Genomic DNA, 26,022 nt, shown 5'->3' on the forward strand with positions numbered 1-26,022 from the left:
TTCAAATTTGCACACAGTTATATTTTTGTCTTTGATAAAACAATTTAATGCTCCCCCCTCCTATTTCATTCACTCAAACTAATTGCCCCAGTGAGGACATCAAAGATGTTCTAATCTACAACTCAGATCTAAAACTGCTGGCTCAAGGTCTAATTTTAACCATCATTTTGAGCAATCATCTGTTTTCTTTCATGTGTGAATAGTTCACTGTGATATTTACATGAATCCCTTAAAAGGAAAACAGTGATATTAAAGATCTCCTGAGATTGGCACACGTTGCTTTTTCTCCATGACTAACAGCAAACCGACGACCTTTCATGACATGTTTTAATTATTCTATCACTTAAACTCGGTAAGCATTTTTTTTTTTTTATCACTGATGTAAAACAGTTTTAGTCATGATGCTGATTTTAAATCACTACGGCATCAGATACTGATCTGTTGTAACCCTGTTGCTTGATTCAGAAAGTCAGAGTGCCTCCAGCTGCTGAAAAAGGATGCACTTGAATCGTGTCTTGTGCTGAGTGGACAGTAGTTAAAAAAAGTGGATTGAGTTCAAGACCTGGCACTTCTCCTTCTCCTTGAGCAACTTAACAGTTCACTTTTTCATCTCAAGTTCATCTTCCCTGACAGACCCGAACGGAATAGTAACCGAGTTCCCGAGAAAGCATCAAAACCAAAACATGAAATCTGACCTTCTGCTTTAAAACGGTTAAGTGAGGCGTTTCACATACCGAGGCCGAGTAAAACATGCAGCTTCAGCCATTATCCATTTCGGAATATTTGGAGCTTTATTTTCCAAATCTACATCTTTTGTTCTCACACCAAAAATACTTAAAATGATCTCTTCTGAGCATAATTTAGGAATATCTGAAGTTTTTTTTTTTTTTTCCAAAACAACTCAGTTTGCAAACAAGAAATACAAACATTTATACAAAAACAGACACGTTCTGACCTTCATAGTTGAGTTTGAAGCCATGAGCAGAAACAGCAAAGTCGCTGGTCAGCCTCAAGGAGAAAACATTCCCTGTGCTGGTGACAGGGGGAGGAGCCTGGAAGCCTGTTAACCTGAAAGAAGAAAACAGAGCGATGTGATTGAAATTATGCATTACCAAAAAAATAAATAAATAAAAATAAAAATATGAAACTGGGTGTCTTGCATCTTCCTGAAAGGTTTACATAATATTTTCTATAGCTTATTAAGGAATGTTCATTCCAACAAAACTTGACTAGTTCAGTTATTCAGTTCAAAATCGCCAATGTTTTCAGATGAAAGTAACATTTCCATTTCATTTGGTGCCCAACATCCCAGAGTCTGGGAAAAGGGACGCAAATAATCCAAGCTACGTGAAGTCCATCAGCTTTTCCTTCTGCTTACAAGTTTGATGGAGATTTGGACTTTGTTTTCCAGCACGTCTTGGCATGTTCCCACAGATTCAAAATGACCAATACCTGCTTCACTGAGCATGGCAGCTTGGTGCTAGATTCACCAGGAACTTGGCCTGAGCTAAAGTGAAGCATGGATGATGCACTCTGCAGTTTTCCATCATTTTAGTATGATTGTTTTTGTTGTCGGTATTTTTTTTTTGTAGTGAACTTATATTCTAATTTTCTGAGGTATGGGTTTTCATTAGCTGCAAGTGTGTCTCACAAAGTTTTCTCGCTTCTTTTTTTTAAGTTATCGATGAAACAAATGAACACTGAAAATATCTTATTTTAAATTTTGTGCTAAGACCTTCATAGGTCGTAGCATAACATTGTTTCCTTGCCTCAAGATCGTACTAAAAGGCAAAACGTCTTCATGTTAGATAGGACTTAGTCAACCTTATTTTCTTCTTAAACTCTTTCAAAAAACATTGAGGAAACAATTAGGAAATCTGTTTTTCAGGAGCTGTTCGCTACAAAAAAAAGCACTGTACATACTGTATTTTCAAATAACTTAATATAATGAGGAATGGGTTCAGTTAGGTCTTTCAATTTGATAAAAAGCAAGTGTACAACCGATTGATCTTTTTATACTAAAACCTCTCTGCAGATGAGTAAACAAGAAATAAGGGGAGGAAAAAAAGAAAGAAGGAAAGGCCACATGAAATCACTCAGCTCAGCAACATGTCTCAGTTTATCCTCAAATAAATGCCGCATAACTGCCCAGGTGGGCCTTCAGCTAAGAGACAGCTAATTGAGGAGGAAACATGAAGGAGGAGAGGAGAGCTGGATCTTTTTTCACGTCTGGAAAAGAGCCAAACCCCTTGTGCTGCCACTGCAACATTTTCTGTATTTCCCCCAAAGCTGCCATTCTTTCTTTCATTTCATTTTCTACATTTGTTACATTTTCTCTTTTTTTCCCCTCCCTTTTACGCCAACTGAGCAAATACTGGCATTGTGTTACTTCTCTCCCTATTGTGCTCATCATTTATTCTTCCATCAACCACATTTTAACATTTTAGGTTTGAAATAGTGGTGCAACATGCTTCTTTAATTATTTTTTTTTTTCTGAAATTTGACACTATAGCTAAATTGCATTTAATTCCATCAAACAATCTTTAGGCTCTCCATTACACATCTGAGTGCAATGCAAAGACTTAAGGTGGTAGGGCCAGTCATTACAATCTTTTCCAATCTTAAGATATTGTTGCATAAATTGCAAGTGTAGCAGCTTTCTAATTTGCAAACATTTGTCTTGAACAATAATCAGTCAAGTTTGCATGTTTATGAAAACACTTGGAATCGTATCCATCTTCTATACGAAGCATGAAGTAAAAATAGCATTGCATTTCTTCATTACAAGTACTTTATCTTCTGATCAAGGATCATAATCTTCTCTCTGATTTATTTATTTGTTTATTAAATTCAGTATTCATTTTTTGATCTATCATACCTAAAATGCCATCTGCCATGTTTTCATGAGGCAAAATAACCAGTTACAATGCATACGGGCATAGTACCACCATGGGAGTTTATTTGAAGGAATCAACAACAACCAAAGCAGATTTTTATTTCTAATCACAATAAAAGGTTTTACCTCAGGTGGAAAATTTACTCTCTACATTGTGGTACAGTTTAATATCAAAGTATTACTGAAACATATCTTGCATCGTAGTTCTTTTTGTTCACACACGTATAGCTATACAATACGCACACAAATAAATGTAGAAGTACACACAGTAAGAAGACCTGACCGGTGTTTCGAACTGATCAATGTTCTATGTTTAGTTTCACAATTGACCGATGTTTACCAATGTTTCCACTTTTAACCTTGTTTAATTGTGGAGCCACATATCTTCAACTGGAAGGCAGAAGACTGAATTCATGATCCATTGTGTTAAGCAGATTTGTAAAGTTTGTCAAATAGGCAAAATTGTGCTGGCTGAAGCTAAGAAATTTTCATGATGCATGCCAATAATATAATACTCTGAAAGAGATTAGCTTCTTCTCCATGACCAAAGGATTTGTCATCTATCGAGACTGTTTAAGAAATGAGAAGTGGTGGTGACTTTTTTTTTCATTTTTTTTAGACCATCACTGTATTTTCATTTGTCTTTCTCCGCTTCCACTCTCGTGCTCGTTTTTGCAACTTGCGGTATAATAGTGACTCTATAAAGCCGTCTCTTTACCCTTCAGCAGATAGAATATCATTAAAATAAAACTCAAATCCCCCTGCTTCCTCTCCAGAATCTAATTTCCTTTACTTTCACTCCAGCAGATGCAAAACCTTCAGCACGCACAAACACACCACTCGTTTCATTGTGTCACAATTTAACTCTGGGTTTACATGTTTCAAGATTTATGAAGTGAAAGCAAAATTCCCTTACAGAAATTGAAAGTGGGTTAGGAAAGGGACTCGTGGTTGTTGGTGTGCGTGCACACAAGAGTCTGATGTGTATAGCGTGAAATCGCATCAGTATGTGAAGTAACTGGTTAATATCATTGGGGTGATTTCCTTGCTCTTCCCGTCTCATACACAACAAAGGAAGCTACACGCAGGATTGTAATACAACGTAAAACATTAAACAAAGCAGCATTATGATTGATAGAGCCCGTCATTTATCATTCCTGCATCTGGTTGTTGTCATTGTTAACCTACAAAATATACTTTTCAACATTAATGCTGCCATTTTGGTAGAAAAGAAAAGGCTTAAAACCTTGATGAAGCGTTTACAAAAACGTTTGTTGCTACACCCACCGAAAAGACAGGAGGTGTGTAGGATGGGGCATTATTGAAACCATAAACTCTCCTGCTACTTATTTAAATTTTTTTCTAATTCAGTATGGGTAGTGACTGCCGACATTTGCATATTTTATGCAGACATGGTTTAAAGGATTTTTGATACAGTAAGGATCCAGGTGTGCCTCCACACCAGTTTTTAACTAATACCTTTCATCACATTACAGTTGAAACTGTATTGTAAAGCACTATGTAGAAGAGACTAAGATAAACAGCTCTCAAAGTTCTGGTCATCAAAGCTATCATCTCAGATGCTGTTAGACATATTGCTGTCCTCTTCAGCAGCCGTAACCGAAACAGAAGCAGCTGTACATGGTAGATGACCTGTACTTGTGTAGAGCTTTAACAAATCTGAGGACTCTGAAGTACTTTAAGCTCCTTGTGCACTGCTGGGCCGAGCCCTGCCTGCGTACAACCCCAGGACCGGCGTTTTTGCATTAGGACTTACAGTCCGGTTCCACCCTGCTCCCTGGAGCTGTGGTTCCTTTCGGGTCTGCTTGACTGAGTGATTTTGAATTCAGCCGTTGATTGGTTCATTGGCTGCAAGGGAAGAATCATCTTCAGGATGTCGCATTAAAAGGTTGCATTAAACTTTCTTATTCATTTTCATATTATGCATAAAAAAGTCCCATCATAATCTATTTTTCCTTGTCAGTTTTTAAATGATAATGGCATATTCAATTGCATTTAATTGCAAGAAGATGAACTTGTACCTTGAACTTGAAGAAGAAGATACTTGTACCTTCTTCTCTGCAGTCACAGAAACAATTAACTGCGACCCCAGTAACGACACACACAATAAAATTTAATGACTTAAATTGTGAGCTAATCATCTGAGCTGGTTTGAACGTAAATAACCTCTAGGTTATTTACGTTGGAATGTAAATCAATGTACAAAAAGATAAATATTCTCATTTTAATTTTATTTATTTTCTACGTGACCAAAACAAACGCCCTTCTTTTCCAACTTTTCATCCTTCATTTCACTCCCGATGGTGCTACCAACATCTAGAAAATTGATTTAACTAGTCACATGTTCAGACGGTGTTTACCTTACAGCCTATTTTGACACGCACTATGACATTTAAAGCACAGTGGAGCGTCTATATTGACTAACATTATTCCCATTGGAAACGTTCTCAACTTGACCATGAACTTAAATCAATAACAGCATCCAGATGTAAGAGCACATCCTGGAAAAATCAACCACATGTCAAAAACAGGTAGAGAGGGGAGAGAGAAAGAAACTATTTGTGTCAAATTCACAAGCACTGGATAACAGACAATAAATGATTTGATAAATTTCACTTCAGATAACACTGCAGTTTTTAACCACTGTACGGAGGAGATGAAAGGAAAACGAGGACGGTAGGTGGACGTTTGATCTTTTACTACAACAAACATGTTAATATTTGTGTGTATTTTGTAGTGATGAGGAGGTTTGCTGGTAGGGCATTGAGAGGACTGAGAACAGTAACGAGGAAAAGAAACACCTCATTAAGTTTTGAGCACAGCAGAGGAAGTGTTATGATTTGGGGTCATTTTAATCCAAAGAGCCTAAGGACATCACAGTTACTCAACCAGTTATTCCTCTGCAGATGTAAAAGTAGTTTTCTACTGAGTGGATGAAAAAAGACTCAATTAGATTTACTATGAGATTATAAAGTTTTTAATTCACTAATCATAATAGTCTCGTTTTCTATGGCATTTTAACCCTAGAAGTGGTATGGTTTTAAGGATATAAGCTGTGTGTTTTCTTCAAACGCAAAACAAGCCAGCATGGAAAACACACAAAATTACAAAGAGAAGTTATTTAGGTTGGCTGTTTTATGATTGTAAAACAAGTTGGGAATATGTGTCTTTTTTTTTTTTTTTTTGCTTTATAGTTTAAGCAACCTTTTCCTACATCAGACCCAATTTTCACCTGCAAACAAAGGTTATTATCTGATGTGAAACTGTGTAGTCAGCCTTTACAAAGGTCAATACACAGTTTTGGAGATTTTCAAAGTTTTTTTTTAGGTTGTGTAAAAGCACATTGGGTTGTACTATTTCCAAAAGAAATAATGTTGCATATATGTTGATTTTCGACATAAACTGCATTCAAAAGCAAATTATAAAATGAAGTACAAGAAAAGGGTTTTTACTTTTTCATTAAAGCATTTCTTCAGTTTGTCAAATTTCTATAGGGCTGTAAAAAGGTAATGATCGGCTGAAGCCTAAGTAATGGCACGTCTACACAGGTTTAGGCTTACCTATTTGTGTTTTATAATAAGTTTTCTACAGATGTGGAATGACTAATATGGTATGAAACAATTACATAATTATTTTCATATGCCACATGACAAGTGATTTTAATTTTCTTTTCCTTAAATAGGTCCCATTTACACCCAAAACTGCACAGTTCAACAACAGGCCCAGAAGATTTTGGTTATGAATAAATGAATACTAATAAGGATTGTTTCACAGATCGTCATTGTCATAACACCACGAAACAGTCGTTTTATAGTTTGCGCAATTAAAACAATATAAGAAATACATCAATACATTTTCTTCAAGAGACACATCAGGTTGTTGGTTCTGAAAACCAAACCTATGCTTAACCAAACCTCTGATATGTAGCTAAGAAATGTTTCAATATTTTTGTGTGGTTGTTTAACTTTCTTCTTCATCATCCTGTTTCTTTTATTTCTATATTGTTTCATCATGCAAAATGCTGTTAATATTCATACGAGGATCTGACAAATCTGTCTTACAGCGGTGTCTCACAGCTCCGCTGCTGGTGACCTCCCACCGCGCAGGTTTTAGATCTTTCATCCTCAAACATTTGATCCAATTTATAGCTAATAGGTCATGACCAGGGTTTCCACAGAGTACAACAACGAGCTGCCCCAGACTTTGAACTAAGTGTCTTGAACAGGAGAAATGTTGCAATTATGCACATTAGGGGGTCAAGGATGAGAAACAAAAACCATTTATTAATGAACGTCTTGGCCCTTTGTCTCATACTCTGGGTTTCATGGACTCTTAATGCTTGCATTAGTAAGATTTAAACCCTTAAACATCATACAAAAGAATTATGCTGCAACACCATTTGTGGTGGATGCATTTTTTTTTTTACCCATGTTTTGTGCGTTTTTTTCATCCTGCAAATGGATTTTATTTCCGAATCATTTCTTTATTGGTTATTTTTAGATGTAAAACATCAACAAGGCATGTGGAAACCTACATTTAGCACCCTCTCTGGAAAAAGTTAGGCATTATGAGTATTATGATTAAACTTTCTTCAATGAGCAGATCTTTTTTTTTTAGAATGCAGGCAGTCACTAAGCAATTATCAGGTATTTTCTGAGATTATTATATTCAATAAGGCCTGCAGAAAATAAACAACCAAGAGTTCTGACTGAAATGTATCAGTTCTGTCCAGATTCATTAAAAAACATTCATAAACGGTTTTTGATCATTTATTGGCCATTTTCTTTCCAAATAATGAACTCTGATTTTTTTGTGGTACTACAACCTTTATTCACTGTAATCCTAAGTATGTAGAGCTATTTTATTTAGACATATTTTTTGCTCAAATTAGCTGCTGGTGATGTACTTTTTATCAAATTTATGTTCATTAACTGTGCTTCTGATGACTGATCTGAACGTTTTGTGTAAAGGTTCTGCAATCTATGTAAATGGCAACTTTTAATCTGCAATTTCTCTGAATATTTCAGAAAATGTAATGCTTATTTACACATACTTGTACATCTCTGTGTAATATTAAAATGACGCGCTCGCATTTACATAAAGAGTGAGGTTAGAAGTTAATGCTGTGGTAAGAAAATGGTCGATAACCCCCTTTCCCCCTCTATCCCTCTACTTCATCTTCATGTCCAGTAGATTTATTTCCTTCATGGGTGTTCAAAGTTCAGGGTCTCCAGTGACTGATTGATTAACAACACCTCCCTGAGTGGCACACACACACGCACACGCACACACACACACACACACACACACACACACACACACACACACACACACACACACACACACACACACACGCACACACACACACACACACAGAGAATCATTTTTCAGGTTACAGTACATGTGGTCAATAGTCATTGCTGTGTCGTATAAATCACTGTTTCACTAGCCCTCCTGATCTGTGTGTGTAGCTCAATGTGCATGCCTGGGTTTGAGAAGGGATGGGGATGCAGTGAGGGGTGGGGGAGTATGGAGGGTCCTTGATCATAGTGGAACTCTATTCATTAAATTAGTCATACTGGAAAAAAAAAAAAAACTCAAAGAAATGCACAAACACAAGCAGATTCACTATCCAGGTCACCCTTCCAGCTTCCTCAATGACCCAGTCCATTCATCAGAATAACATGTTGAGAATGAGGGAGAGAGCGAGAGAAAGAGAGAGAGAGTTGTGAGCTACATTGCAACCTAAACATTAATTTTAATATACCCCAGAGAAGGTGACAGGAAAATCACTAAATGAATGTACCCACTGTGAGGCCAGGACAATCCAAGACTAAAAACATCTGTCGGGGAAGTTTTTTTTTTAATTCATTTAATTTTTTGGGAGGTGTTGAAGAAAGACAAAAATGTTTGAATTCCAAATTTTTGCTATAAAAATCTTTCTATAAAATATTTTCGGTAACAAAGCAAAATTGTATTATGTTCCTTAAACAATTCTTGGAAGCTAAAACAGCATCTTAAAGAGTTAAATTCAGCTATTCTCAAATCATCACCTTACCAAAAGACTTTAGGTCAAATAGTGCACGAATATTTATTTGTCCTCAATTATTATTACCAAGATGATACTGACACAGGGCTAGGGTTTGAAACTGTTTGCAATAGAACAATACAGGTTTTATGTGTTCTTATGTATGTCTTAATTGCAATGCAATTTGCAAATGAAAGACAGATTATGCAAACGGTTTAATCTAAAAAAAAATAAAATCCTGAAACTATTTCCTGCTTGCAATAAAGACTAGAAAATTAAAACAACTGAATATTTGTTGTTACGCAGCTTACGATATCAAAAGTGCTTGTTGAGTTTTAGTGGCCACCATGTGTATCAGCTGTGCATGTCCTCAATGTCACTTCGTTTCCGAGCAGGTCATCTGCTGCAAAAACATTTTCATCTGAAATTCACCTGTTTCAAAGAGATTTTTATTTATCCCTCTCTCCAGCAGAGTTTTTCTGATGAGTCATGTTGTGTTTTTCATAGCTGTTTAATCATCTGCTATCCAGTTTTTCCACTTCCTGTTAAAGGAGCATATGCCACACTACACAACAAATGAGTTTAGAAAAACCCAAATGGCATCTGAATGTGGAATAAAAAAGCACAAGCAGGCTTTATAATAGCCCATTGTCAGCTAATTAAAACACCAACCATGCGATAGCGTTTACTTAACACTGCTCATGTGGGTAAACATTTTATTCTACTCTACTACAAATGATCTAAGCATGTTTGTTTAAAATAAGTATTCTGTACCTTCTTTGCTCCTATATTTAGATTCTGTTCAGCCCTAAAAGTGTCTTGCTGAATCAGAGTGTCTTGTATCATAAATGAAAGGACACATTTGTAGCTCGGTGACCTCTAAACCACATACACGCCGAGTTACTAAAGGGCAGAGTAAAGCTCATCAACCCTCAAACAGATATGCTTAAACGGAGGCAATCTGTGACACCAGAGTGACAGTCTAAACAGGTCCTCCTTGCAGATAGCTCCCTGCATGTGCCCGCTTGCACGCATGCCAACGAACTTGCACGTGCACCCGCAAAAGAATAGATTTGAGTGATTTTTTTTTTTTAAATGCTTCAGCTGTCGTCTTCGTTTATCTCGTCGCAAGCCATCAGTGTGTATCTGCCCGTATGTCTGTCCGTCTGCGCCCAGCTTCATGCTGCATGTCTGTGCGCTTCTCACTTTGTCACACTTATTGGCATCCAGTAGCGCAAACATCCATTACTTGCTATCCCTTTCAGCGTAGCTGTGATGTTCAAGGATGATAAATCCTTTTGTGGTGTGTCATGGAGGACGGAAGAGGAGGAGGTTTGTCTTTGGGGTTGACAGGGGGCCATCGCCGCCGTCTGTTCAAGCCCGAAGAGAGAACCTGCGACACAGGCTAGACGGTGGATTCACTTTTTTTTGCCCCCCCCCAAAAAAAATCTTTCTCACACTAACGTAAATGTGTAAATACACATAAACTTTGCTCTTTCTGCAACTATACTCTTCACTGTTGTAATTATTTTGGATCATTACCACTTGTATACATTTCAAATAATGTCCCAATTTCTTTGGACATAGTGTTCAGAGAACATTATCCAGCCAGTGTGGTCTCATTATAGTCCATACGTTACAAAGTGCACAATGAATGCATTTTAATGCAATAATATATGAACGATAACATACACAGCCATAATAAGGTGAATATGACACATTATTTACGCCGGTAGTAAAAACCAAAACAGCATTTCTGATTCCTGGACAATTTTTGTTTACCTTTTGTGTCTTCTTGATAGCGTTCCCAACACAATTCCATGTCACTGTGTCAAAAGTAGTTTTTTGTTCCCACTATTAAATGATAAATGTAGTGAGTGTCCTGTCCCTCTGCCCCCTTAGTCTGTTTCAGTCTCTCTCTGTTGCAGGCAGTTAGATAGATAGTGTGCATTTCCCCCTTGAGCTAAAGCTTGTTTAGGCTGTTGGCCATCCCATCACTTACCAACGAAACCCATCTCTCTCTCACACACATGCGCACCCACACACACACAACGGCAAAAGCGGTCATATAAATGCATATCCCGGAAGGGACGCCTGTTAATGTAGAAAACGTGCAAACAGTATGTGTGATTGTATGCACACACACACACCTGTATTTTGTAGATAGGTGAGAGATAGATTGGATGTGTCTTGTGGCATTTAAAGGGAGGTGTCGGGACTGACAGCTCCTTAAAGGGACAGTCATTACAGAGATTTATGGATGTGGAAAGACAAGTTGGAAGGAGAGGATGAAATGGATCAGCAAGAGACGGAGCAAAAATGCGGATTAAGAAATATGAAGTTAAAGGAGACACACATACAAATGCTGCCATTCTGTCACTTCAGGAGTCTTTACAGGGATGTACATTTTTTATGTAAGGCCTACAAGTATTGTCCGAGGCAAAGGTACTGTCAGAGGTACTCTCGAGGTAGGGGATTTAGCAAAGCCGAGATATTCTTTTATGCAACATTAGCTGACATATTTTATATATATATATATATATATAGGACACATTTTATGTCATGGTGGGGTTATTCAAATGTGTGTGAATGAAGATGAATCAAGCCAAAAGACTTGAACAATCTTTTCACTGCAGCTGAAGAAAGATTGATTAAAAGTATTTCCCCAATATTTCTTCTTATGTCAGTTCTTTTCTATGTTTTTTGTGCATCTGCTCCATCTTCTCAAATATCCAGTTAGTCGTGGCAGAAGGTCGCCAGTACTCAGGCAGGTTCTGCTGGACGTTTTTTCCTGTTAAAGGAGAGTTATTCATTTCCACTGTTGCTACATGCTTGCTTTATACGCAGGACTTGTGTAAAGTCAATGATGCAACCCAAGCACATGTCCATGGTTGCTACGTGCTCGTCCATTGCATCAGTCAATGACTTGATGCAGTGACAGAAAACTTTTTAAACTAATTTAAATAATAAACTGAGCTTGACGCACTGTTTAACAACAAGGATCAATTGGAATGCAAGTGTGATAAATTTGAAATGACTTTTCGGATGACATTTGTTGTGAAATGATGCAATATAAACTGAACTGAAAATTGAATTCACAGATTGTAGTGTAAAAGTGCCTTGGAGTCCTCGGATTTAACAAAGAGTTATAAAAAAGCAGGTCATTTACCATTTAATAATGTCATCAGAGCAGACACACAAGTACAAGCACTAAAATGGAGACTGTTGCACAATTAAAAACAGCTTAGTTGTGCATTGGAGCTTTTTTCTGCATTGTAGGTCTGGTCCCTGGAACCTTTATAATGATTTGCCTCTCTCGTTTGACACATGGTGAAAATTAATAAATTCAGTTGCTCGTTCTATTTGTGGGCTTATGTTTTACCAATTTAACAAAAAAATACTTATGTTCAGTTTAATTAATTCACTGCATAAAAAACAAAAAAACTGAACTATTGCCTCTTGCAAAAAGGCAGCTACATTAATATCATTCCCCCCCCCCCTCAAAAGCACCTGTTAGGTGGAGATAACATTTCCCCCACTTTTCTATTGTTATTGTAAAGGTCAGCTCCATTGTTATCAATTTTTCATGTTTTATCACAGTAAACAACGTTGTATCCCTGAGTGTGGTCTGCATGCACTGAGGCATGGTATATTGTCTATGGTTATATAACAGTGTCTTTTCTTAAACGTAGCAAGAAACCTCATGAGAAAATGAACAGATTTATTTGGTTATTCATACACATATATAGGACATATATTAATAATGAAACTGCTGACAGACTCTCGTGTGTGCTTGCATAAGTGTGGCTTAGTGTTCCAGTGCTAATGTTGCTAATTTCTAAATGCGATTTGTTCTATCCTATTTAATATATAAGAAGTAATATAGAAGAATTAATATGAGAGATGTGTTTTGTGTGTCATATGTGAAGACAGAGGACAAAACAATATTAGACACAGCACTTACACTCGCTGAAATGTTTTTCTGAAATATACAAACATAATGTGGCTGTTCAGCTCAGATAGGGAAATGGTGCAATTTAGAGATTTTCTATATCTACCAAAGGCTGGAAATTACACTGAAATTGATGTTTAGACAAAATAATTGCAAATGGAGTCAAGAGCATTCAGAATTATTTAGATAATTATGAAGCAGCAGCAGCAGCGATAGGCAGAATATGGTGATTGTAAAAAAATATCCTCCGTACATCAAAAATATTTAATCAGATTTAAAATGTATAAATAATGAGCCTTCATAAAGTTCTGAATTAGATCAAGTTTAAAGCTTAGAGTTTATACATAACACCACAGGTTTTCACCATGTCATCAACTTTGTTCAGATCAAACTAAAACAAAAAAGTTTGGGGAAAAACAATATAAAAAATACCTACATACAACTTCGAAATCCGTAAAAACATCAAAAATCTTGAAAATCATAGACTGGGACGAGGGACTGATTATTTATTCTGCTACAATAAACCTTATCATTCATAGAAACAGCAGAACTGTAGACTAGCGGTTCTCAACGTGGGCGGTACCGCCCCCCAGGGGGCGTTCAGAGTACGGCAGGGGGCGCTGGCGGACATTTTTACAAAAAGGGGGCACAGGGATTCCTTTGGGGGGGGGCGTTTGGTTGAAGGTAAACTTCACACCTTAAATGCACAACAATACCAGTTTAGACTTTGAGCAACTTGGTAAAACTGTATTGTGTAACATTAAATCATGCTTGGCTGCAACTGTATCGATGGCAGCTCTTCTTCTATTCAGTGTTTGTAGCTTCTGTTAGCTTCTTGGCGCAGCTTCGTTCTCCTGCTACTGGTAGCTAAAATCACGATACCCTCACTGAGTATCCCTCTGAAAAATAAACCTATTTAAATAAAGAAATCCCTCCATGGGTGATACCACGATAGAGAGCGTTCATTTTATAGCGTTAACACGGTGCTGTAAGTGGTCCGGTATGAAACGGGGGAGATAGAACAACACAGCACTTTTAAATTTCAATAATCAGAATGCGGAAATTGTTTCCGTTGTTTTAAAAGGTTTATGTCAGTCTGCCTTTTCCCCATCGACACGCTTCCCGACCGCCCTGCACCTTAGGAGCTTAAAAAAAAAGACGTGCACATTGCGCAAAACTCTGAAACAGGAGAAGCGGGACATAAAACGGAGCGACGAACTGGATGTGAATTATGGCATAAAAACAGAGAATCCGACTCAGTGAAAATATCAACACATGATGTGAAACACATGATGATTAGGCGGCGCAGCAGGTGATGAGTGAATATTACTGGTGGTCAATAAACGATAAAATAAATCTAGCAACAGGAAAGAAACTTAAAGTGGACATGGCAATAAACCAAGAGAGGATAATACTAATCAAAGGAAACTAAATGGAAATGAATGAAGAACAAAATGCAATAATAAACTAAGAAACTAAAGTAAATACAGAGGAATAAACTGGTATGGCAAGACCTTTTGAGCAATAATTAATACAGAGGACTGTATGGCAAGAATAAACAGACACTATTTCCACATAAAAGGTAAAATAATATTGTTGAAGTGCCATGGGTTTGTTGAGACCACATATAGTACTGAGAATAAATATATCTTACAGACCATAACAGTAAAGAACTGATCACTTATTTATGTTTTTAATTAGATTTGATGTTTATTTCTTCAATATTATTTTTCTGTTAGGCCTACCAATTTTAACTTGAATGTTCATTGCATTTTTCATAGACGCCTGTGAAAATAATTTCTATTCCCATGACTTTTTTGTTCTCTGGGAAATTATTTTTGATGATAAATACAGAAACAAGCATAAAAATTAAAACATCTACAATAGTGATAGTAATATTAATAATAATCAGTGTAAAGTAGCCTGCAAATTCTTTGGTGGGGGGCCGGTGAGGAACCTGGATGAAGGCTAGGGGGGCGCTGGGCTGAAAAAGGTTGAGAAACACTGCTATAGACATTTTCAAAGTTCAGCACAGTTGAAAACTCCAAGTAAGCGTATAAGCATGAAGTGCAGTACAGTCAAATGAAATGTTTTCACCTTGAAATGTACTCTAGATCTTTAGTGAATAAAAATGGTTTCTTGTATCACTAAGCTACCGAGACAATGCAAGTAAGCAGATGTCATGAAAACATTAAGTCAGAAATGTTTATCTTGGGGTGTAATGATGAAAGTGTTGTAAACGAGGCTTTTATTTATTACAGTTTTGTCTTTTTCCTGTCTGATGAACTTTCGTTTCTAATGTCAAGAGAACCCGATGCCTATTTTGTAATTTTTGTTCGCATACTGAAAAGAACAATAGGTGGGTTCATAAGAGAAGGAAAGGACATTTTCTGGAACATGTCACCTGTCACATCATCAAAAACCTCCCCTCTGGTTCCAAATTATACATTTGTATTGCAGAATGCAAAATTAAACACTCCCAAAGTTGTTGAATTCAGCACTGTGTTTTAGGATTGTAGCTGTGATGGCACTGTCTGGCTTTTTTATGTTTATTGATAATCTCAGAGTGAAATTTCAGGACTTTTTGACTGCCTTCAACTAGTCAGATAGTCACCAGGTTAATAAAGTAAGCCTGACTTTTGTTTAACCCATTGCTTGTCCATAGTATGTGACAAAGTATATCCTTCTATGTAAATGCTCCATCTGCTGAACGGCATACTAATATTGGCGTGAAGACGTCAACTGAGAAACAATCTGCTACGGGTCGAGCCGAGGCCATTTATAGCAGAATGACATTTCATAAAACAGTCTATATTTATACAATTCCCTTGGTCCATTGAGGGTACACAGGCTATAATGGTCAAGTGACAGACAGTGATTAATTGATATGTCAAGCTTGTGGGTGTCCATGCATGTGCATGTGTTTTAAGGTCACTACATGGTTTTTTAATTGAATTCTTGTATTTTTGCCTTGAAGGATAATGGAGAGAGCAACCGAGCAGAGAGGAAAGCATTGTTCTAATGCTCTTTGTGTTCGAGCGTTTATGTATCATTACACCTGTCAGCCTCTTCTCTGTTCTTTTAGTTTCCCTCTGGGTCGGGGACTGAAAAGCGTTACCAGAACTCGAATAATCTTAAACGACGTGCATCTGTGTTTGCGTGTGCACACATGAGAAATTAACTAAAAGACAGGAGTAAAGAGTGGCGAAAGGGTCGCTCTGCAGCACTTGTAGGTGGTGATTAGATTTTCTAATATATTTGAAAATAGTTAAACACACAACTAGAAACGGGCACACAGAGTGACAGGTTTAGGGCCAAACAACAGAGCCAAGGTGAGTTTAATCTTTACTGAAATCCATCTGTCAAGCTGAACTTAGAGTTCCAGCTCTGAGCAATGATGCAACACAACAAAGTGGCGAGGTGCTAAAACATCATGTGTTGGTGAAGTTTGCCTACTTGTAAACCTATATCTCTCATAAAAGAGAGAAATTGTTTTAAGTCTATGATTTGGACTTTGCCTGGGCCATAGGTGTCTCGATTCAAACCGTACTATTGTTTAGGGTGGTTGTCCTGCTGGACAGGGATCTTCCACCCCAATCTCAAAATTTTGCCCTCTCCAACATGTGTTTGTGTGGAAATGCTCTTTGTTTCATTTTATAAAGCTTCCCATTAACACTCTTCCAAACTTGTCCATAATTTAGATGCCTTTTCTGCATGAAGTACAAGGAAAGTATCAGCAAAGTATTCAGGCTGATTAAGCTTTATACTGCATTTTAAAAAGTTGAAAATCCATAATCCCACAATGTGAAAAGATTCTAAAAAAGCAAGATTAACCAAGTGAAAACACCTCCGTCTCTAACATTTTGTTATAAAAGCAGACCAGGATAACAGGAATGTCATGTGAATGAGTCATAGCAGCTACATCTCTGCTGTTTGTGTTATGCAACACTAAAAAAGGATAATTCCTCTTTCATCCCACGTCAACACGCAGATCACTGATGAGTGCATTCTTCAAAGTAAAAACTTCCCATTAGCGGAGCTTCATCTGGATATTTCCTCATAATAAGAAAGAAAAATGATTCACTTTGCAAAATATTCCAGAGACATGGTGGGAGGGCTGGAGGAGTCAATCAAGAAATTGTTGTGTGGACGAATGCCATGTGCTTTTAAAAAACAAGCATTGTGAAAGCTTCCAGAATTCACGAGAGTCTAAAAATTAATTATATCCCCTTATAATAAGGAAAAGTTGGAATTTATGTTGAAAACCAATGTATTCATGAAGACATTTTAGTGCTTTGAAGTTAGCGTTTTGCGTTACTGATCATCTGGCATCATTGCTGCTACCCTTGACCAAATCTTGCAGAGAATGCTTTCACACAGCTTCAAATTTCCTAGAAAGCATTCAGTGCAGGGTTCAGATCAGCCAGTAGAAAACAGTACTGCAATAACCTTTTCGTTTTTCGTTAATCTTTTTTTGTCTCCTTGTTTCCTCTGTGTTCCTACGTATACTCAATCCCAAACTGTCCTTTCTTCACATCCTTTTTATCGTTTCCTGTGCCTTTGTCTTGTTCTCTTTAATCTGTATGTATTGTGAGCCAGTGTATCCATCCCCTCCTCCAGGGACAGTGGGTTGGCTCTGGGGCTGATCATAGTAATCTATTCCCTGAGGTAAAAAAGAAAAAAAAACCTGCCCGACACCTGGGTGACTGCCCTTGAGGTACCGTCTGAGCGAGTCTGTATGTACTGTATGTACTGCGCATATGTGTCAGGGGACTACAAGGCATCCTAGAGGGAATGCTATTTAGCCACCAACAGTTCTACAATATTATAGTAGCATGTTAACATTTTGCACAGGATGATCACAATCGATAACGTTCAGAGATCTTAAAAAGAGACATTAAGACATCAAGGTTTAACAAATATTAAGATTTCTGCACACAAGAAAATATTTGGTACTGAAAGTTAAAAATGAAGGCAACATTAATCTCCATACATTCTGGTGCAATTAGACAAAACTGCAGTCAACTGTCTGTTTAGAAGTCATCTAAGTAAATAAAAAAACCTGTGTGTGATTTTAATCTCAGGATAAATCAGTTGGTTCTATGAAGGCCTCAGGGGTTTGTTAGAGAACAGCGGTAAACAAAAAAGCATCATGCAGCCAGAGGAGCACAGCAGACAGGTCAGGGAAAACATTGTGAAAATGTTAACAAGCAGGTTTAGGTTTATGAATCAATATCTCAAGTTTTGAACACCTCATGGGGAATTCTTCGATCAGTCATCTGAAAATAAAACAATCGTGGCACAACTCTTAATCTACAGAGACATGGTGGTCTCCCGTCAACAGACCGGTCAGGTAAGGATAGCGTTAATCAGAGAAGCTGAAAACCTCATGCTACTTCAGGATGAGCTGCAGATACTCGCAGCTCGGGTGGGAAGATCTGTAGAGAAAACAGTAAATCTTTATGGACTGTACGAAAGAAGAACGATTGCAGAAACACGGCCTCTGGTCCCGTTTGGAGGTTGCGAGCCAAAATAGTAGTACAAATTTCTCTGTAAACACACCTTCCACAAGGTGAGACATGGTGGTGGCACGGTCATTCTCTGGGAACAGTTTTCTTCAGCAGCGACTGGGAAACTGTTTTAAGTCGATAGGAATATGGCTGGAGCAATATTCCTGAACAAAAAACAGTTAGACTTCAAGAGATTCATATTTTTTTCTTAGAAAACCACTAATGCATATCAGACTTTTTTTTTTATTTCCTAACTGCAAGCACCGTTTGCATATGGACGAGACATCCAAACACAAGGAAAATGTTGCTGGATTCAATGTCGGCAACATTTGAAGCCATGTTGCTGATGTGGCTTCAAATATGTTTTTGTTTGCATATTTGTGTTATTATGCTCACTCCTGTTCCACATCAAAGTTGACCTTAAGTAAGTGGCCTCATTAGACAAATAAAAATAAATTAATAATGACAGATTCTCCAGATTTACTGCCCTTAAACTCATTTTCCCACTTTAATAGAAAGAGGAGGCGAAAAGCAATTTACCCTGAGGTGGATTAACACATCTTGCAATAAAACCTGTCAACACTGTGGCAAAAAGGAGATCTCCGATTAGCTACGAAAGATCTTTATGGCCATAAGAACTGGCCTATGACTGACACACATCACTGTTCACAGTACGGTAACAATTACACCGTAATATTTGCCGGTCTAAACGGAAAGAACCGAGCAGATCAGAATTAATGACTTTTACAGGATGAACTGAAAGACAAGCAGATGGGTTGGAAGTGGGGGGTTTAATTAATAAAGAGAGAGATGGAAATAAAAAAAAGAGAAGCAGAATAATAAACTGAGTGAATTATAGGCATCTTGTGCAAAGCAGACCTTAGCCTGAGGCAGATTTGGTAAAAGAAACAAGGATAATGTGCATCAAACCAGGGTTTCAGACATACATGCATTCTAATAAGAGACGGTTGTCAGAATCGATCTTCAGTGAACACTTTAAAACCTTTTCTCTTCCAAAATTTCATCAATCAATTTACATTCATAAAACATTTTGATCCTTAAGCAAGGAGAAAGAAAAGAATGTAAATTTTCTTAAAAGTGTATGGCATTAAAGCCTGCAACTTCCATTAAAAGCCTCACCTCTAAAGCGCTCATTTGGACTCCAGTAGATTTTTTTTTTTTTAACAATTTATGTGCAAGAGTTTGCAATTATGCACAAATCAAAGCAAGACATTTTCACTAAAAATTTTTCAGCTAAATTTTACGCCAAATTGGACACCTGATGGACCCCCAGCTGTTCCGAAATGTGTTTACAAGACCAGAAAAAAAAACAACACTGCAGGAAAGTTGACATGGTTTATTTGCAAGTTAATTCATGTCCAAAGGGACTGTTACAAGCTGGGATAATTTATGCATATTTTCCATGTTGTTTTCTTACATTCATTTTTTCCCCCTTCCTTCCTATCTTTTCTGGGGGTTTTTTGTTGTTTTTTTTGTTTTTTTTACAAAAACAGCTTTAAAAGATGTGAGTATTTGCATCCAGATTGCAGGCACTCGCAGAACCCTATATGCACTGACTCAAAACTAAATATACAAAACAAAACCAACCATCGAGATTCCAAAATATTCTCTGACTACATGTGTCTCAATACTTTGTATAACCACATTATTGAACAAAGCACATTCGCCTATTTGCCGTTTCTCCTACATGGCCACAAAGGGCCTCTTGGAGGTTTTGCTGATTTTTGCTCCTGTCGTTTTATCTTCATATAGTGAAATGAAGAGTGCTTTGTGATGTTTTCCAATTCAAATCACCCAAACCTACTTTAAACTTTCCAACAACTTTATCACTAATCTGTCTACTTTGTTCCTTGGTTTTTGGTTTTTGTTTGTTCCCTGAAATCTTTCTTATTTCTTGTACTAGAGATTTTGTAGAAATAAAGGAGACTAAGTACAAATCCATGTCACTTCTCAAGTTCAAGGAGTGCGCATCCTTTTGTAAGGTGTTATACATTGCTGCTTAAAGATACCCATATATATCCTTTTTCTTCCCTCTTCTTTAATGTCTTATTTAACCTTGGTAAAGTGTTTTTGGATCTTTCAGCACACACACACACGCATGCACACACACCACTCCGCATCCCCACACACGCACCTCTTACCGCCTACAGGGCAGAACTGATGCAGGAGGAGATGAAATACCACTACCTCAGGGGTAAACACACCTCGATTCACGCTCACACAAACCACTCCCTTTAACACCAAGGCGCACGCGAGCACGTCTACGTCTACACGCCTCGCTTTTCCTCCCCGAAAAGTGCTCTCGATTGCTCGCAAATATTGTCCCAACATCAAAGACCAAATTTGTTTATTTTCACACCAATCACACACACCGCTGTTTCCCATGGCCTTTGTGTGCACTTTCCTCCTGGGCCTTTGGGGCGGAGCGTGCACGTCTCTCTCTCTCTCTATGCCTCTGTGCGTTTCTGCAGCTTGTGCGAGTTCAGTTTGTGGCTCCCTCTCTGGTTTCGCGACTGCGTCCTGCGTGCGTCTGTGGGTTGGTGTGACTTAGCCAGGTGTAAAATTGGTGTTGCAGAAGATTGGAGATACAAACTAGGTCAGGGCAAGAACTGGAAGGGGAGCCAGAAGAAGAAGACGAGCGCTCAAAAGAAGGAGATTGGCGTGACCAGATTTTACTTTTCTGACATACCGTGATACGCACGTGTCTCGCTTGTGGTGTTTTTTGGGTTTTTTTTCACTGGCACATGCGTTGCGGCTTCCAGGCGTTGCAACTCATGTTCCATCACATCATCCATGTAATACATGTTTTTCGGTCCTGATACTCTTAGAGCGGGCAAGTCAAGTTCAAGACCTCAGAACCCTGAGGTATGACAGCAAACTCACAAACAGAGCTCCTTTTAAAGGCAGCTAACATGGGATTAGCACTCTGGTTTTGAAACCAGAAGTTACATTCAGGGAATTGCCTCAGGTCCAATTTTATCTAGTCTTGGACCAGCCTTTTTATTGTAATGTTTTAAATAATTGCACTCTGGTTTGATGAGACAGTGGAATAGCTTTTTGGCGTATTTCAGTCTGGGGCAGAGGTTCACTTTCCGGCAGTACAATCATAACCATGCAGGGAGAGCAACAATAAGATGGTCTACATCAGAGTATATTCATTTCTCAGAATGGCCCAGTCAGAGATCAGACCGACATCCAAATTAAAATCTGTGGAAACTGATGATCAAAGACGCTCTCCATTCAGTCTGACTTAGCTTAAGCCATTCTGTAAAAAAAAAAATAAAAAATACAAGCGGGCGCAAAAATGTTCAAAGCTGGTGGAGACATACTCCCCCAAAAGACTTGTAACAGTAACTGCAGCGAAATACGACTCAGGAGGGAATCACACATCCACGCTATGCTTTTGGAGAGAAGCGTAAAGCTGCTTTCTTTTTCTGCAGTTTCTTCCAAAGTAGAGATGCATGGAAAACACAAAGTTATTCTCCATCGTTGCTACGTTGATGAAATAAGTGTCGTTTCTTCCTTTTATGTTCACTCAACTATTTTCTTGCTCTTCCACCTTTGGTCCCCTTTTCTGCATTAGAACCTTCCTGCAGTCTCTCTAATCTCTAGTCACGTCTCTATTTCGGAAACTATTTTGGATTCATTGCCAAAGCGAGGTCGTCTGCAGGAAGAATGGGGGTGAGGCTATTTTAGTTTCACGAAGATATATTTTGTAAAATAAATAAACAAATTAGACATTCTGTAAATTTGCCTCGAGTTTACCACAGCCGTTGGGCAACGCGCCGTAGTTTGGTGTAGTTTTTAAATGGACACGTTTACTTTCAACAGTGTCATGAATTGAATTATTTGTATGTGATTGTCATGCACATTTGTGATGCCTCATTCATTAAAGGAGAATACTGCAAAGAGGGGCAGATGGCTATCATGTGAAGTACCTCTTCTTCACAAATTACAATTTGTGCTTCCATTTTGTTGTGTGGTGTACGTCGTCCTCACTTTGCACCTAAGCATTCATTTTCTGCTCTTGATTTAAGCAAAAACAATGAAGCTTGTTGAGGGACATGTGGGCATTTTTCCTTCTTACAAAGACACTGTGTACGCATCAAAGAATTTAGAGCCGGAAATATGTCCTTTGAGTTGAAAATCAAAGGGAGAGAACTTGAGAGGACCATGTGTCTCGGACAAGAAGCAGGAGGTGATGCAAAAAGCATTCCACTGAAACTGCTGTCCTTCTTTTCTAGCACATCTAGAACAGCAGATAAGCCAGTCATGATGACTGCTTTTGAGTTCATAGCAATGCGCCACTAGTTGAACAAATCCACACTGGTGACACTTCACGGGGATCGATGGATGCATCAGCTCTTCTCCGCATGCATGCTTAACTGCTGTTTCACAAAAATGTCCTCCTCCAAGGTCTTGCAGAAATTTTAGGACACATTTGGCAAACAAATCTTCCAGAGAACTCCAAAGTGAATGTTGCAAATAGTTATTTTTGTCAACATGCTAGCCCCGAGGAACGTAGAGAGTTTTTAAATGTAGCATGTCATTCATTGTCTGGTCATTATGGTTCATCGTGCACTTGTTACATTTTTCCGTTTCCTTTCCACAAAAACTATGGGAAATTAAAGGAAATACCAGAAATATAAAATCACAGGCAAAGAGAAATGAGAGAAAAGTACCACCTGCAGAGAATGATGCCCTTCTCTATCCAATTTAGACTCACCGAGTTGAAAACAAAATACCTGCCATTACTTTCGAGCATTCCCCTCCTCTCTCACATATTTTCTTCATGAGCTGTTTTTTTCCAATGAGTCCATCACAGAAATTAGCCGTTAACTCGAGCAGAGCAGAGAGTACATTTTGAGAAGTGCATTAAGACATGCGTGATGGTGGAAAGAGCAAGATTACCATGTTGGGTTGAAATTCAATACTTGCTGTAGTCCTGCCTTCTATTCCGATTGTTGCTACTTTTTTTTTTTTAAGGTTGGCAAATAACCTTGTTAGAACTGAGAGCAAAAGCACATAAGGCTTGAAAACAAAAAAAACTCTGCCATGTCATTTTTAAAATCAAATCTTATCCAACGGCAAAATATTCTCTCTTCAAAAGCCTTTGCTGAGCACAATCAGAAGCTGAAATTTAATGTGACTTATGAAACAAGAACTAATGACTTCTATGAAGCTGCTGCTAATGAAGAGATTATAGATATGTATGAATGGACTGTCCAGATCCCACAGATTACCCTTATTATCCTCTGTTCAGGTGACTCAGGCAATGAGTTTCCCTTGTTTCTCACTGGGCACAACTATCATTTTTCTTTTAATAATCCAATGTGTAAAATGCAACCCAGCTACGGCTGTGAGGAACTAGATTCTCTTTTTTACATAATCTGTTTTACGCATTTTAACATTAGACAAAGATCACTTTGGAAATAAAATTCCAGCTTTCAAATAAAGCTTTAGGTTATCAAGCAAAAAATAAAGCTTTCTAAAGCAGCCAGGCTGAATGTGAAAGTGTAACTGACCCCACTTTTTGACTACCACAGTCGAGGAAATCATTCAAATGTATAACCTATCAGGATGCAAAGGGGGCATCTCATTTAGCTCTGGAATCTTAAGTGCTTCAAATTAAGGATTAATTGGTATGTTTATGGTTTTTAGTTGAGATGATTTCAGTGGCAACAGCAGGAAATTAGAATCTCCTCCTATACTGTTTTGTCATTTATCTAATTTCTTGTAGTGTGCCAAAAATTGACTTTCCCTCGTGTGCAATCTTTGGGTTGACCCATCCTGTTTGCTCTGTGCTAATTATTGCCACCTCTGTCTAATCGTCCCCCTGACTATATGCCGCCCTTTCTTCCCTCCTTCCATTTGTAGTACATCTTTCTTTACATAGCCTCTCTTCATCCTGCCTTTGCACCCTTGATCTGTAACAGTTTGACAGCAACCTCAAGTCACGTCTTGATTTACTTCAGTCTATCATTTTGGGATTTTAGACCAAGTGCCTTTGAACTTGCAAAACATTTGTTTTTCTTTGTAGGTCCAATTTAAAGTATTTTGTCTCTGCACCTTCTTACACCTTTGTTATTGAGGTCTTTTTATATTCCTTGACCCGGCGACACATATGCAGCGAGGTTGGGAGGTTGGGCCAGATCCATTAATACCATAACTAACTCTCAATTCTGCCTTTTATCGCACAATGTCCTGCTTTTGTCTTCATTTAACTTGGACTTTCCTCCCTTATATTTAAGGAGTGTGCTGAAATCGACACTTATTGTTGAGTCACCTCAAAAAGGATGATACATAATTCATTCTCATTAATTATTTTTGATTTGTGTAAGACGTGGTGCAAAACAAATGTCACCTGAAAAATATTTTTTGGCTTAAGTATAGTAAGAATGAATCAAATTCCAACTTCTGCTCTTTTAATGCAGTCATGAATTACCTTTGAAGACGCAAAATAAGGGCGTGTGCGAGTGAGACAAAAAAATGAAAAAAAAAAACAAAGAAGCTTTATTTCGTTAAAAGGCTAATTTGTCAGTAAAATGTGAACATTTCACACACACATACTTTTATGAAGGTTTGTGTTTCATAAGGAAAAACACTGACAAATCATACAGAGATGGTCTTTGCTCAGACTGCAACAGCACAGTGGTATGGGGACTACGGGTCGGAACCTGGGCAGACAGAGAATGGTTTGTCTGAGTCGTGCCTGTATATTTTGTGGGCCTGGACAATCATGTGAATGTGTGCCGTCCATGTTAATCTCAGTCCTGATAATTACAATTTTCCCGTTAATGGTTCTGACCTTTAAATGATCATTTAGCCCTGTGGCCGTGTTCATGTTTATCTTTGAGCGTGGTTGGGGTTTGTGCGGGTACGTGTGAAGGAAAGGAAGAGGGAGACAGAAAATAGTGAAAAAGAGAAAGCGAGAGAAAATGAGACAGCAGAGGTAATTTGGCTTAACTAGTGGGGCGATTGTGTCGATGTGGGCCATAAATCTTCCTTACTGACAAGAACATACACACGCACGCACACACAACACACGTGAACGCAATCCTAACATCATTCCATGCTATTTTGGATGAATAGAAAATCCTAATAAACCAATAGGGATACAGAGAGGATCTTAAACCTTCTCACTTGGATGTCTGTTCCCTTTGTGGTTACTCCGTTCTCTTGGATGTCGCCTGGTAAAACAGTAATCAGATGAAAAGCACCAAAATCCCACTCTGACTCCCTTTGTAGTCTATTCAACTCTATTCATTTTTTATTTTTACATTAACTCTGCAGGGGTATCTGAGGCCTAAAAGCCACAGGATTGTCCAAGAAAAGGTTGATTAGTGAAACTGGTTGATTAAAAATGATGCCTGCTGAACCAAACGAGCACAGTTCATTCCACATGATGAGAGAATTGCTTTTCAGCAACAGACCAAGCATCCAGATGACTACCTTTATATCTATAGACATAATAGTGAGAAGTGAATTGCACCCTCTGCCTCTTCTTGATGGAGCATTTTCAAAAATATAATCAAGTCTGAGCTAAGAATGCAAAAAGATGCTGGTACTGGTTAGCTGAGATGCAATAAATGCA

At 38.0% G+C, this 26,022-nt stretch overlaps 1 protein-coding gene across 9 annotated transcripts in view; it reads right to left on the minus strand.

Moving 5' to 3' along the window:
• LOC103472465 (CUB and sushi domain-containing protein 3-like) overlaps positions 1-26,022 on the minus strand; it is a 393,820-nt gene that overhangs the window by 274,154 nt on the left and 93,644 nt on the right. For all 9 annotated transcript variants that reach the window (XR_014089825.1, XM_081612755.1, XM_017307525.2 and 6 more), the window contains one exon: positions 956-1,068. Coding sequence is in view for 8 of the 9 variants with exons in the window: in XM_081612755.1 (XP_081468881.1) it covers positions 956-1,068 (113 nt within the window). In the remaining variant the exon portion in view is untranslated. The remainder of the gene's footprint in view (positions 1-955; positions 1,069-26,022) is intronic.

This window comes from Poecilia reticulata, chromosome 11, assembly GCF_904066995.2.
Source record: "Poecilia reticulata chromosome 11, P_reticulata-male-v2, whole genome shotgun sequence".
NCBI lineage: Eukaryota > Metazoa > Chordata > Actinopteri > Cyprinodontiformes > Poeciliidae > Poecilia > Poecilia reticulata.